General features: G+C 39.8%; 1 protein-coding gene across 9 annotated transcripts in view; it reads left to right on the top strand.

Moving 5' to 3' along the window:
• The window catches only part of nrxn3a (neurexin 3a), a 125,299-nt gene that overhangs the window by 23,679 nt on the left and 85,668 nt on the right, over window positions 1–15,952 (top strand). For all 9 annotated transcript variants that reach the window (XR_011079371.1, XR_011079370.1, XR_011079368.1 and 6 more), the window contains exons 3-5: window positions 1,091–1,111; window positions 1,935–1,961; window positions 4,581–4,592. Coding sequence is in view for 5 of the 9 variants with exons in the window: in XM_068595467.1 (XP_068451568.1) it covers window positions 1,091–1,111; window positions 1,935–1,961; window positions 4,581–4,592 (60 nt within the window). In the remaining 4 variants the exon portion in view is untranslated. The remainder of the gene's footprint in view (window positions 1–1,090; window positions 1,112–1,934; window positions 1,962–4,580; window positions 4,593–15,952) is intronic.

Below are 15,952 nucleotides of genomic sequence, written 5' to 3'. Positions count from 1 at the left end.
CATATGTAGGTGAAGTGTATACTTTCAGCTTTAATTAAATGGATGTAACGAAACTAACCGTTTAGGAATTACATTTTTACACATTTTCAGAATTTAAAAAGTATTTGGACAATTGTCTGACAAATGTTTTGATGGCCACCCTGTTCCCTTAAGACAAATAAAGCAGATAAAAATGTCTGTAGATGATTCAAAAAGTTTAGTTTGCATTCGGTAGCTGGTCCAGGGAACTCTCAGCATGAGTACCAAAGAGGTGTCAATGCAAGTTAAAAGGCTGTCAGACTCCACAAACCTATCAGGCAGATAGCAGACACATTCCATTGCAGTCGTGTAATTAGACAACATTTGAAAAGCTGTGTCGCAGTCAAGACCTGTATGGACCTGAATGTATATGAGGTCTGCTAACCACTACTTTCACTACTACAGCTGTGTTGGCTTTGCTCAGAAAGAGCATTTCTTTGACCTCACAATGTTTCCTTGTTTCCACCTTGAGGACAATGTTTCCACTTGACTTTCACTGTGGATATTGATTGTTTCTAGGGGAATTTTTATCTCTTATGTTGGTGGCCCCATGAATGTAACAACTTTGACACAGTTACACTCCAGTGGCTTAAAGAATAGTAAAATCATCAGTATGCTTTATATTCTGTCTTACACTTTACTAGAACGTGTGACTGGGGCTTCACTTAAAATATAAAAGACATATAAAAAGGCAACGGCCGGAAACTCAAAATAAGGTCATCCTTGACCAACAACACCTGAGGATGCCGATCAAATTGGGTGTTATGTCTGGTCTAAAAGGTAACGGAAATAAAAAAGTCTGTGTCATCTGTGTGTTCACTCGTGGAGGAAGAGTTGCCTTCTGATATTTCATTGAATCAGAATGAATGCTTTCCGACCAAATGTTGCTGCTTTAACACCTTAATGCTCAAACTTTTTGCATTTTGAATGACATGCACATGGCTGTGCTCACTGCCGGCCCTTTGTATGGATTAATTGTATAATATTTTGCATGATATACAGCATGCAAGTAATACGAGTGTTTCTAATACTGGCTTTGTTTGCTTGTTTTCTCTCTCCCTTTGTATTCCAGAGGTCAACAATAATATGCCAGGTGAGTGTGAATGGCATTTTATGTTATATATTACAACCATAGCGATCCTTTGTATCGCTGCAGATATCCAGACAGGCTAGGATAATACAAACATTGTATTGGCTTGGTGATAAATGTTAAGATGCGCCCGTCTGGTCCATTCTTATAAGTAACATATCTCAGGACTAACTCCTTGAGCCAATTTCTTCAAAGGTCACTGTGACCTCTCAAAACATAGTATTGGGAAATAACTAAATAATGAATATGCTAATTATGACAATTTGACACAAGTGTCTAATAGGATAAAATAATGACGTAATTACACTTTGGACAGACGTGGATGTGAACTGTACTAATGATGCATTCTTGTTCTTGCAATAATTTTAATTTTAATTTATGTGCAAATTGAAAATCCACATAACCGGTAGCCTTAGATTTCGTTATGATTTATGTGTTCAGCTTTAATATCTGTTCGAGGTCCTGGGTGGGCAGACAGGCTTCACCCTGGATACGCTTTCTGTCCTTTCTGTCAGTGTGACATCTGTTACCACAGGTTTAAGTGAAGACAGCGGCTCTGTAAAGTAGTGAGCTCTGTTATTGAACCCAAGATAGAGAAGAGTTGCAATGTTTTTCTGCAGGCTATCACTTCTGCTAACATGCTGGTATTTCTAATAAGGAAAGCCACAGGAAGCTTTGTGTGACCTGTTAGTGTGTTCTGATGCCATGCTTTCTCTCCTGGGAAAACATGTATCATCACAATACCTTAGAGTATTGAAACTAAGTGTGCTCTTTGCTCAAAAGTTCTTTGTCCTTCCTCCCTGTTTCTCTCTTCTCTATTCTCAAGGCCTTGCACATATGATGGCAGAACAAGGTATGCCTCTCCTTCCCTCTTCTCTCATGTCTGTGCTTTGTGTGTCGTGTCAAGTGCATGTTGCTATGAAGTGTGATTGTATCATTCTGCTATACTGCCCTATAAACACAAAACCCACTACTAATCTGCAAGGAAGTCAGCTCATAGTCACTGACCTCAAGGTAAAAGAAGAGCTTTTAAAAGTGAAGCTAGCAGACATTACTAATACGTGCTGTTTTCACAAGCATTTTCTTCTATGTAACTAAATTTAGATGAGATATTAAAAAAATGGTATAAATGCAGTTCTGATGGAGCATTAATAGTTTCAGCTGACAGTAAGCTCCAAAGGTAAGTCGCCTTACTCAGTAGGGTACAGCACCTGTCATCTTAGCTCCAACTGGTGGTTCATGTAATATCTGAGCCATCTGGTACAACAGAAGATACAACCAACACAGTTACATTAGTTTCCAGTCCAGCAGCAGTGGGATTTATGGAAAGTACCTACTGTATGTACCAAGTACTGTACTAAAGTAAGATTTTGAGGTAGTTGTACTTTTATTGTAAGCTAATTTTTACTTTTACTCCACTAAAGTTTAGAAAGAAATACTTGCCTCACAAAATAAAACTTGATTATTTTTTCATTGAGGATGTGTTCAAATTATCCAATTTTTTTAAATAAAAAACTAAAAAACATCACAAAGAGGTAACTGTATTTTAAACTTTAATGGATGGGTTTATAAAATGTCTTTAACATGAGACATCGCTGTTTTCTTTCTATTTATTACCATCAGTGGTTTCTTTCACTGGCAAGGCCTTAATCCTGATGAACAGGTTATTGTTGGAACCATGCTACAGAGGTCTCCTACCCTAAACTAAGAATTTATTGGAACTGAAACCATGATCTTTCATTAAACCCAGTGGTCTCAGTGCTGTCCTCCAGTTGAAGCACCTCCTAATAACCTCACAACTACTACCTACAGCTACGGGTTGTGTTTTGTGTGTAAACACCTAATATTCTCTCGCTAACTCTACATACATCATGCACAATCCTCTCTGAAAAGCATATAGCACATACAATTCTACACTTGGCAGTATTTCAATTATTTATTTTAATTATATTATTATTTGTATTTAATTATTTACAATAATGCAATCTATTCATTATTATTATCTTTATATCCCCTTTTGTTTTTTTCTTGGAGTGAGCACCATTAGACGTGTGTTGTTCTTCCTGTGTGTTGTACACTGTACCAAGACATACAACTCAAAAATGTGTAAAGAATATGACTAAAAAAAACAAAAACAGGGAGTTAAATTTGTTTTAAATAAACTCATATTCACACTAACATTTGACAAGTGAAATTAAGCACAACACTGTGAATGCTACCAATACACTCTGCACATTCCAGGAAAACTCAGAGGGAACAATATCAACCATAAAAATGACACAATAGAAAAATTAAATCACAGTAGCAACATTATTAGCAATGTAAACACAAAAAAAACGGTTTCCTTTTACCAAAGCTGCTGTTCACTAGTTAAAGACAAAGTCCATTCTTTCCTTCTGTGGAAAGAGTTCAATGACAACGATTGCCATGGCTGACAGCGGAGACAAAGCTGAAAATGTCCTCTCGACAGAGGCAGCACATATGGAGGATTGTCAGCGACAAACATGCCAGTAAATCTGCCACCAAATCCATTTCCTCCTTCAGCCATTAAAGTGTTATGAAAAAAAAATCCACACCAACTAAAGCAGTACAAATGTAATGTTAACTTCTTACATATCGTTAAACTTGCCAGCTTCAGGGCCCTGGCATGCCAAACAGTCAAACTAAAAATCTGATTGGTTAAAGACTATTATGTCCAACAAAAGCATCCCCATATACTTAAACTGCAAAGGAATTCACTTGTAATTCTGATGGCCGATGTTTTTACTTAGAGGCCACATAGGGCTAAAATCTGGTTGGATAAAAGCTTTTTTTTTTTTTTAAACAAACTGTGCTGGAAGCAACGCAACTGAGGAAGAGGGTAGCTATGCAATGAGAGAAGCTAAGTGCAAGCTTATTTAGAATGCATGTAGTATAACATTATAAAATAGCTATAACTTTGTGATTCTGTCAGTGTTTATTTGTCTAGCACATTCCAACAACAGAGCGAATCAAAGTGCTTCACATAAAACCATTAAATCTCATGAATCTCATAAAAAAGGCAAGAAAGATGGAACGTCCTTAGATTTTCCTCTTCTAATCGCTGACGATAAACCAAAAGCAGAATGTAGTATCTGCATTTTTAGGTGTATATACTATGCCAATGTTCAGTCATAATATGGTCCTAAAGTTAAGCGTTGATTCACATCCCATTTACCTGAGCAGCCTAAACACTTGTGTGTAGTTCTATGTCTTGGTCGGGCAGAGTTAGTGTGACATTTACAGATCCTGGAATCCTGTTGTGGTTGCATGTTTTAAGTTTCTTTTTGATGTACAGCTGCTATTGTACATTGATTTATCTTCATGACATGTATTCATATATACATTGATATTGTTGGTGTCTGTCTCACACTTCCTCCTCTTCTTCCTCCCTATCTGGGCTGTCTCGGCTGTGGATCTTCTCTTCTGTCTCCGCCTCCTCCTCCTCCTCTAGCTAAAAGCAAAGGTACAGCTTTTTCGAAATCTTTCCTTTTCCGCCTCTATGAAAAACGACGCTTGCTCTGTGAGTGTTTGAGAGAAGCGTGGGGTAATGTGTTTGATGCTCTAATGTCTTTATGTGTCTGTGTTCAGTGTCTCCTCTGTAATGGTTTCTTACTGCGGACGCTTGGATAAAGCAAGTAATTAAGCTAACCTGAATAGAAGAAAGAAAAGAATGAGCGAGCGCTCTGTGTTTTCTTGCTTTGTGTGTGCTTAGTTATTTGTTAGAATGATGTACAGTATATACATGGACGGAGTGAGACAGATTAATAATAATATTAATAATAATAATAATAATAATACATTTTATTTCAAGTCACCCAAGGTCGCTTTACAATAAAATAATACAGGATGAAAAGATAAAAGCATGAAAGGTAGAAACAACAGGCTTTCTGTTAGCAAAAGAAGTGACAAGTGCTGTCCTAACTCCATGATCTAAAGCCATGTTCACACCCAACCTGCTTGTTGTGCTGTGACAAAACTTGGCACTTGGCATTTAGTTTGATTCATTTATGCTGCTGCCAGTCAAACTAATGACCTGGCAGAGATTGCAACACGTCACGCAGTGGAGCCGGTGGCTTGCACACAACTCAGAGTTCACTTTATGCTCTGCGTAGTTTTGGAGCCTGCCAAGCAGTCATAAAGATTTGATGTAACAACATAAAAACTGTCAGGTAGGAATATTAGCGTTTATTTACAAAGGGTTATACAACCCACTACTTTTAATTCACCACAAATAAAAGAAAGACAATAATACATATTCCATACATAATTGCTGCAGTGTAATACATGTCTTCAAGACAAATATTAAAGGGACATTTGTATTACAACACAAAAACTCACAATGTACTGCATGTTGAGAAGAATAAAAAGAAAACAGTGAAACGCTAATCTAAAATAGTATCAAGAACAGTGTAATTAAACAGATAAGTCATATAGACATTTATAGTTGAAGAACTGCATAAACTCACACATGAATGAAAAGAATGATGAAAGAACACTTTGAAAGAGGACTTGACTGCAGCATCTGGTATCCTCCATCTCTGATATGAAGTATCCTCCATCTCTAATATGAAGTTCATAAGCAAAGTGTTTAGAGCGCTGTTGTACTTTTTCTGAACCACTTCTCTTGTCTTGGTGATGGCTTCCACCTTCCGTAATTAGGGTCCTATGCAGTGTTCACACCAAAAGAGTTGCGAAATATTCACATGTGTAGATTACATATAAAGTCAATGCGAATGGTTGCGAAAATACGAAAAAGCGTTGCGAATATTCGCTGTTTTGCCTTTTTTTTCAACCTGCTGGAGCAGAATTCAACTGACTGCCAGTCCACCTGAAGTTGCGCTGGAAGCAGCTTCATTCAGACACTCGTCCTGGAGGAGTCGGAGCTGTGTGCGACTACGGATAAGATTATGAAAACAGACACGGGGGTGTTTCATGTTCCGACTTTTGTAGGAGTTCCTCAACAAGTATAAAGCAGAACTTGTGTTTATGTCAATAATAAATGCCAGTGCTGGAAGCGGCCGTCATCCAGACACAGTTCCAGTAGGAGTCGGAGCTATGTGCGGCTACGGATAATATTATGAACCCAGACATGAGGTTGTTTGATGTTCCAAAATTTGTGGTGTTTCCACAACAAGTATGACGCAGAAATATTTGTTAATTTTTCATGGTCGATAGCGGAAATTAAAACTGTTTTACAGGAACATGACCGGGTCAGTTTAGGTTAGCTAGTGAGGCTATGTGCTGGTAACTTGGGGTAACGTATCAGCGTCCCCTTTCTGCTGCGAATGGTTGCAAAAAGGCAAATTATCCACATAAAGTCGAGCGAGTAAAATCAGGCGAAAAAACATTGCGAATATTTACAAGTGTTTTGGTGTGAACACGGCATTACACTGCCTCTCCCAATAGTATAGCTGGTACTGTGCCTCTTCTCAACCAAGGTGGCACTTTTTGGGATTGGCAGTCAGGAGGAGGTTCAGTCAGGATCCGACAAATCTGGCATTATGGAAATTATTCGACTCGATTCTTGATGTCGTTCATCAAGAGTCTCAGCTGAGTCGGCAACCGGACGCGGGCCGACACATTTCTCCTGGCATGCCGAGTTTGGGCCGATGCTGGCCCCAGTTATTGACGTCATAAGCTGGCCAGTGTATTGGGCTCGATTCAGGGGCATTATTCGTCCCGAGTCTCAGCCGAGTCGGCAACTAAACTCTGCCCAACTTGGCCCAATGTGTTTCTTCTTGCGTGCCGAGTTTAAGCCGGATCTGGGCCGGGTCATTTGGGCTACCTGGGGACTTTCATAAGACTATGAAACAGTGCCGCAGGAGTTAAAATTGGAGCTGATTGATCTTCAATGCGACTCCGTCTTGAAGGAGAAGTTTAACTCCCTTAAACTGGATTCGTTTTATGCTTCACTAAACATCAGGAGGATGCACAGAGAATGCTGCTGGCTCTAACTGTGAGCAGACATTTAGCCTGATGACCACCTCACATCACACCACAAGTCCCAGTTACCTGATTCAATTCAGTTTATTTTGTATAGCCCAAAATCACAAATACAGAATTTGCCTTGGAAGACTTTACCGTCTGTACACAAAACATCACTGTCCCGGGGACCTCACATCGGATCAGGAAAAACTCCCCCAAATACAGATAGTAAAAACCTGTTCCCAGGGAAAAAAGGGAAGAAACTTCCAGGAGAGCAACAGAGGAGGATCCTTCTCCCTGGATGAACAGAAGCAATAAGTGTCATGTGAATAACGTAACAGAGTTACAGCACATTCAATGAATACAACAGTTATTGAACTATTCATATAATCAGTAGTAGACCACGATCCAGATAACCACAACCCATGTCAGCAGAAGGAGGTTGAGAGGAGGGGCATCAGCAGGGCCGCCATGGCAGGCGGCAGGATCGGCTCCAGACAGCCACAATCCACCTGATGAACACCAACACATCAATCCACAGAACTATAGACCCAGTGACCCTGTGACCCGGATCAAAGAAAATTTTTCAACCTCTCAATTTGATTTAATTAAAAAAAAAAGGTGCAGTTTGAACGTGTGATAGGACAGAATATCACAGTATGCACACAAAAAAAGTACTTTGAAATATTTACTCTTTAGTCCCCAAAGTCCATTTTAAGGACACAAGGTAAAATATTATATGTGTAATAATACAACATGCATCACAATTTAATAGCTTCAGCCTTTTTTAAATAGACTCAACAGCACAGGCGCGTATGGATGACGTGAATGGTGTGGCGTGAAAATGTGTGCCTTATTTAGAAATAAATTAACGGTTTTCATCGCGATAAGCCCCTCCTCCTCTCTGGCAAGGATGACGTGAATTATCACAAATAGACCGGCAAATAAGCTCACGGAAGTCTCAAGCATGGTCTAAACGTAGCATTAAGGAGTGTGAATAAAAAGTTCCCTTTAAAATAAACCAGTTTTTTTTTCTCACGTCCTGGGTAAATGGGTCCACAAATTGGGTCCACAACACCACCAGTTTAGAATCACTGATCACACCACAGATCCCAGTTAACTGATGAACATCTCAGATCCTGTCCTGAGAACCAAACTGACACCAAATGTTGATGAACTGGCAAAAAAAGGTGACTAACAACATTGTTCCCTGTTTTCTTTACTTTTAGTTAATTGCTTTTACTTTTAATTCATATCAGTTCACACAAATTCTCTCCATCCATCTGATACTTGCCCGGCCCGTCTGTCACATTTTAAAACTCATCGTGGCCCCTTAGCCAAAATGTTTGCCAACCCTTGGGTTGAACACTCAAATTCACGACTGTTTGCCGTCCTGGCTCCTCAATGGTGGAATGAGCTCCCCAGTGACATCAGGACAGCGAAAAAGTCTCTACATCTTCCGCTGTGAACTAAAAACACATCTCTTCCAACTATACCTTGAATGAAAAATAGTTTAAAAAACTAGGACTTTAGTAGTGCTTAATGGCACTTATAACACTTTGTAGTTTGGCTTTCTTGAAGAAATTGTACAGTCATCCCTCGCTATAAAGAGGTTCACCTTTCACGTTATAGCCTTTACCTTTCACCTTCTTTTTGCTTTTTTTTTTTTACAGCGTACAGTATGAACCACGCATTGTGCTCTGCGCCCTCATTAGCTAAGGGACTGTACTGTTCACCCTTGTCAGTCAATCTCCTCCGTGCAGTGTCTCCTGTACAGTACAGAATACGTTCGGTACAGAATACGTTCGGCTAAAAAGTCAGCAGAGCGGACAAAGAGGCACGGTCAGAGGACCTCGTAGATTGATCATTAAAATGAAATTTGTTAAAAATGTTTGGGCTTATTTTTTCAAATCCGCGAAAGTTTGAACTTTTAAAGTGTTTAAATTGGAGAGAAATGTGACAAAATGCTAATGCATGTCTGAAAAAACTGTATAAAAGTGTGTGGTTAGGGGTTTTACGGGCCTTTAAACTTGTATAACAATTGTAACAAATAAAGCTGATTACTTCGCGGATTTCGTCTATTGCGGGTTATTTTTAGAACGTATCCCCCGCGATAAACCAACTACCATTGTACTTTCTTGATTGTTGAGAGTTTGTACTCATGGTTGAATGCACGTATTGTAAGTCGCTTTGGATAAAAGCTTAATATAAAGTAAGTTATGTAATGTAATGCATATCATCAGGTAATTGATTTCTGAGGTGTTCTGGGCTGGACCTAGTAAAATAACTTCAGTTTTGTCTGAGTTAACATTAGGAAGTTGCAGGTCATCCAGGTTTTTATGACTTTAAGACACGCTTGAAGTTTAGCAACCTGGTTGGTTTCATCTGGCTTGATCAACAGATATAACTGAGTATCATCTGCATAATAACGGCAGTTTATGGAGTGCATTTTGATAATATTGTCAAAAGGAAGCAAGCTAATTCAGGGCATGATTCTGCATTCATTGCTGTTCATTCTGTACACATGACATCTCTTGTACTCCTGCTCATCCTGGGAGACGGATCCTCCTCTGTTGCTGGTTACATCCACCATAGGCTGTTAAATGCCTTTAAATGTCTATGAAACTCCACAGCCACAGTTTACAATACAATCACTGTTTTCTTACCAGAGCCACAAGTTGGACTAACCATGCCATTCACCTGAAGCATCCATCCAGCACAGAGTTTGTCTTGTTGTGTCTCCGATAACTTACAAAAAACAGGTCTTCAGTCAGGAAACAAGTCCACTTTAGTAGAAGCTTTGTACTCTTTGCCCCCACTAACTAATATGTGTGTGTACACTGCTGACTAATGAGTGTATCATGTTTACAGGTGTTGACTATAGGGTAGTTGTGTATCCTTTATGTATGGTTATCATATGCTTATAGGTTTAAATGGACAGTGGTCAGAGATACAAGGGGATATATACTATTTGTGCTGTGCATACTTCATTTACTGTCCTACTGTATCTAAATATGACAGAGGGGTGGAGAGAACATAACACACTAACACCTTGTCATGTGATTCAAACCAAAGTTGCTTTTGGCGAGCTGCTCACACCCGAGCTGTTCATGCAGTCCCATACTGTGCTGTTCCCTGTGCTGGCAGAGATCATATGCCAACAAACAGCAGTGGCAACGAAAACAACAGACCCAGACAAAACAGAGCGAGCACCGCCCTGAGAAACCTCTCTCTCAATGTGTTCCCATATCCTCCCTACCTCTCTTTTTTAAATTTTTTTTTACTGTTACTGCTTGTAAAGGTAATACAAATATTACATTATCTTGATGACAAATGTATAGTATGTGGAATCATGTTCCCAGTGATTCATTTTTTGATGTATTTTGTCAAATGTAATTTTCAACAACAGAAGTTGGGATGATGATTTTACAGTATCAGTATGTGTGTCAGCCTTTTTTCCTGAAGGGACCAGAACAATTTGCTTCTGAAGAGCCCTTATTTTGAAGAAAGGGTTTTCAAGGGTTCCTTGTAAGTCCATTCATGTGATGTGTGTCAAACTGCGAGGGTGAAAACCATGATTGTTGTAGGGTACAATTCTCTACAGCAGCCCCTGCCCTTTAGGAGCTACATGAGGCCCAATGCTGCTGACCTGCTGAACTAAAGCCATGGTTAGAGTGGAGAAAGATGATTGGTAAATAATAAGAAAAATATTATCTTTAGATTTTATAGAGTAAAACCCCCTGGCTGGGTTCTAGCTTGTAACCCTTAGAATATTAAAAGAGACCATTAGTAAAACTCTGTAGTTGGGTTAGCAGCTAAAACCCATGGAATATGAATAGTTTCTTGATTGAACTTCCTGGGTGGGTTCTTGAAGAAACCTGTTCTATTAATATAGGACAGGTGAGGGACATGGACATGGAGACCGTCTGAATTTTTCTTGACCGTAAGGGCAAGAGCATATCATCCACTTATGTCCTGTATGGATGCATCTGCATTTGTTATGTTTTGTATGCTCATCATAAAGAACTGGTGGATTTCTGCTTTCCACAAAGTTCAAATGCTGAATGTGAAATGTGAATACATCTTCAGTGGATCCCAAAAAAATCGGCTTCCTCTATTTTAGGTCTGTATCTGATCTGAGCAAGTTGAACGTAGACAACAACAAATTATTTAAAAATGAGCTACATTTGTTTGTGCTTTATATCTAAGTTGACAAGCTCAAGCATTTTATGAGTAATACAGTTGACTTCAACTGTTTACAATCCAGTTGCAGTGATATCTTCTCTGTCTGGCTATTTAAGCTGTCAAATTTGAAACAAAAAACATTGATCTCACTGGGAAGAATTAAAACCACTATGATATCTGGAAATACCTTCTCTGTACACCAACAGGATGGTTTTAATGCCTGCTGCAGAAATCTGAATCTGAATTCAATCCTCCCTGTAAAATGAAAATTCCCAGTGTATTTTCACATTGCAAGTTAATTCTAACATTTTGGTTGCCAATCATATATTATTCAGCCTTTGGTTGTACTTAGCTTCATCCTATCTTGGTACTTCTCAGTGGCAACCACAAACCAATGTGTAGCATCCGTAAGACTATGTCCAAATCTCATATCGTCTCTTTATTCTCTTAAAGCTGGGTTTAGACGAAAAACTTAACACGCCAGTTTATATTTTTCAACAGTTACCAGTAGGAAGTGTGTCTTATGTTTAAAATGCCTCGTGTATAGCAGGAACAGTAAGATCAGCACCCTCTTTTGGATTATTTTTGCTGTGGTCAGTGATGTGCTAACCCTTCCCTCTTCAGAAGCCAAAGCATCACCTATTTGCAACAAAATGCAGCTGAAAACAGTTGTTGTCACATACAATGAATAGTATCTCATTCAGCTGAAGATGTCAACCCCAGTAGTCCATTTGCCCCAGAGCAAACACATTTCGGCTGCAGAACACTCCCTAGACGGCATTTCAAATAGGAGGTTGTGGGGGTGGGGGAGTGAGAACATGCCTCAGGGGAAGAAAAACATGGCGTTGATCTGGGAAACGATTAAATCCAGATTCCTACTGACATCAACCCCCCCTCCCCCGAGGGAAAGGACACGGGTAACAGCACAGAAAGAAAGACGGAGGGAGAAGGAAATGGAGAAGGAAAGAGATTATGAGTGAGAATGTGCTGGTTATCTTAATTAAATGGAAGTGTATTTCATCCTCCTATTGATTTCTGCCAGCGGCAGTGTGTGTACTTCAAAGGGAAGGTCTGCTCTGTAATGCTGGTTTGGAGGCTGCATTTTTTAGTCACGGTAGATGTCAAGGCAACAAACTATTGAGATAATGATTTAAATGAACAACAAAGCCTAGCTCTAAGAAACAATTAACAGCTGCCATCTCTAGTTGGCTTCTGCTTTCATGCTGCAGAGCCACATGTACACATGATGACACGTGATATGTATGAGAGGGAACGTATTTGCAAAGGCGTATGTTTGCATGATGCCTTTTTGACTCTGTGTGTGTGTGTGTGTGTGTGTGTGTCAAAGTCAATGTTAACAGTTTTGTCGGTGCTCGAGGCAACACCGCTTATGTATATCTTTTGCAATTTAATTGACCTGCTTTCTGGCAGGTACTTTTTCTCATAAATTGGAATGACATACCATTTAGACTTCATCATTCATCTTTCCTACTTTGGACCCCAACTCTCGCTCTCGCTCTCTCTCTCTCTCTCTCTCTCTCTCTCTCTCGCTCTCTCTCTCTCTCTCTCTCTCTCTCTCTCTCTCTCTCTCTCTCTCTCTGACACCATACAGAGAGGTCTTTCTGATATTTAGCCTAACCTTATTGATATTAACGGGGTGGACAAAAGATGGAAATATAATCCAATACGGTTCATCATTCATTTGTTGCTCTGGCAGCACAGGTTGCTAGCCAACACAACACCACTAGTCTGCTATGAAGCGGCTCGCCACGTCTCTTTACGTGAACACTATCGCCACCTACTGATGTATCGGCTCTCGAAGGGTTGAACCATTTCGTAATGCGCGTCCAAGTTCCTCTTTAAAAGGGAGAAAAGTCAAATGCCAAATTCATGATGTTCTCTTGCTACAATGGCAAATGGCAAGTAAGATCAGAGAAAGAGCATCTCTTTTGTCTGCCGACGAGCATAAGATGATTACCAATTTTGGCAATCTGGAAGAACTCTCTCTATAAAACTAATATAACTAATATCGCTCATTCGTCAATGAGGAACGGAGCTGGCTTTTTGTCTGGTTGGTCAACTTATCGAGTGAACCTTCACTGAACCTGCTCTGGACCAGGTTAAGAGATTTTAATGTGTTGCTGTGACATCATCTTATTCTGGAAATTATCCAGCTAACATAGTAAGCCAAGTACGCAGAATCGGGCTCAGGAGCTGCAGATCTGGACAGAGAAACTTGCATATGAAATAAAACAAAATACAATAATGTGGAATTTTTTTATTCCACATTACTTAGAGTGGTGGAGTGCATTTGGGGCCAATCACACCAGACTCACAAAAATGTGTCACTAGCAAAACTGTTTTCCTATTGTACGGCGCGCCTTTTATGAACACCTTTTAAACGCTGCGTGTCGCATATTACTATAGTTTTTTCGGGCGCTTAAAAGTTTAAATATTCTCAACTTTTAAGTGCAAGGCTTGGAGTCGCACAGCTCATCACTGTCACTCTCGGCAAAGGCAGCCAATCGGATTAAGCAAGAGGCAGGCTTTATTCCTTCTTGTTTTTGCCTGGTATGAACAGCGGGGAATTCAAAAGAAAATGGCAACCTCCGACGAGGCACTGATATTAGCGGTATTTAATTACAAAGAGCTTTACAATTCTAGATCTAAACACTACTCTATAATGCTCAGAAGACGCTCGAACTGACTGCTGCTCAGCTGAAAGTACAATTGAAAGCACTCGTCATCCAGATACAATTCGCGAGATGAATAGATCACCTCTTCCCTTTTTTTTTTCCAATAATGCGAACCCAAAAACTTTGCTTTTTTGGGACTTTTTCCTCCTCCTTATGCCACAACACAGCAAGGGCAAGAGCGTGATACATGTGAATTTGCTCACATTTTTAGGGATATATAATAAAGACACAAAGGAACCCTGCTTTGTATCCAGGATACCTATGTGAAAGTGTATTTTTCATTTCTGTATAAATGGACTTGTATTTATACATCGCTTTTATGGTTTCCGACCACTCAAAGCACTTCAACACTACATGACATCATTGCCACTGATGGGAGGGGTTAAGGTGCCACCTTCTCACTTCAGTAGCACTTAAATGGCACTTACTTATAGCACTATGCAGTTTGGCTTTCTTGAAAAAAAGTGTACTTTCTTGATTCTTGTTATTGTAAGTCAGTAAAATTAAATGTAATAATCAGGACTAACTAACATTCAAACAATGTAGTCCCACCTACGGCAACAATTTTTGGGTTCAGGGTTATTCCCAAAGACACTTGACATGGCTAGCGGAGCCGGGAATCGAACCATTAATCCTCTGATTGAAGGACAACCCTGCTCACACTGAGCCAAAGTTACCTGTATATTATATTTAGTATGAATAGTTATCAATTTGTAAACATTGTGTGTGTGACACTTGTGTTAGTGTCTTTAGAGAAAGAAAGATAAGTAATACTTTATTAATCCCCATGGGAAAATTCTTCTCTGCATTTGACCCATCCTTGGTTAAGGAGCAGTGGGCTGCCCCGTGAGGCGCCCCAGGAGCATCTAGGGGTTAAGTGTCTTACTCAGGGACACATTGACATGTGAAATATGGGGGACTGAGGATCGAACGTGCTACCTTGTGGTGACAGGACAACCACGCATCCCCCTGAGCTACAGCCGTAAAGGTGTGTGTGAGTGTGTTCATGTGAGGGTTGGTTTGAAAAGAAAGGACTCAAACCAAGGCAGATCCTTACCGCAAAAGTAAAGTACACAGTAACTGTAACTTCATCACACAGAAACCCGACTGGAGAACTCAGGCACCTTTAACCTTGAACTAATATAGTACAGTCTACCGACTCTAATCGTGGTGGCTGATTTAAACACAACATAGCTCAGCAGCATGGAACAACACTTGTGTAACTGTCGTGGGTGTGTGATCAGGAATAAATCAGATGAATCACATGTCGTGCAACCCTGTTTCGACAATGACAAATAAAAACCTTGAACCCTAATCCCCCATTCATTTATGTGTATTAATGATGTGTTATCTTCCTAGCTGTATTTTAACACTCAACACAAGAAACTTGACCCAAAATAGCTCCCGAAGGCTGTGTCTTCAGTGTAAGAACTAACATTTAAATTAGGTCCCGATAAGCAGGTGGCACCTTGTTTAGCAGCCTCTGCCATCAGTGTATGAATATGTGAATGCTTGCATGTTGACATGAAGGGAAAAGTACTTTGAGTCTATAGTTACTAAAAAGCTTCTCTATAAATACAAGTCCATCTACCATCCATCATTTTCAACAAAGATGGTGGTGCTAGTGGGTTTGTAGATTTGCCCTCTGCACAAATTATTTGTTTATGAAAAGCTGCTGCTAAAAACATGCTGCATATTCATTTATTTCTTCAGAGGGATGAAAACAAATGGCTCATCTAAGGCCCTCATGTTCCCTCGCTTCCTTCATTGGCAGTATCTTCTTCCTACAAAGCCTTTCCCAAGAGGCTGAGACGTACAGTAACAACATTGCGCAGGTGGGTGGGTGATAGATAGGCTCTCCATATCTGGCAGCACTGTGTTTGCTGGCTTCTAATAGAGTGGTGGGATGTTATTTGTGAGGTGACATGGCTTCAATGTGAATGTCCATCTCAGTGCACTTTGTTCATCCATGCGCCTCATGATGTAAGCCTCATGATGTAAGCCTCATGATGTAAAG

This window comes from Clinocottus analis, unplaced genomic scaffold (assembly GCF_023055335.1).
Source record: "Clinocottus analis isolate CAN_PGR_092001 unplaced genomic scaffold, fCliAna1.0.p SCAF_30, whole genome shotgun sequence".
NCBI lineage: Eukaryota > Metazoa > Chordata > Actinopteri > Perciformes > Cottidae > Clinocottus > Clinocottus analis.
The sequence above is the reverse complement of the archived record's forward strand: the minus strand, read 5'-3'. Positions and strand labels throughout refer to the sequence as shown.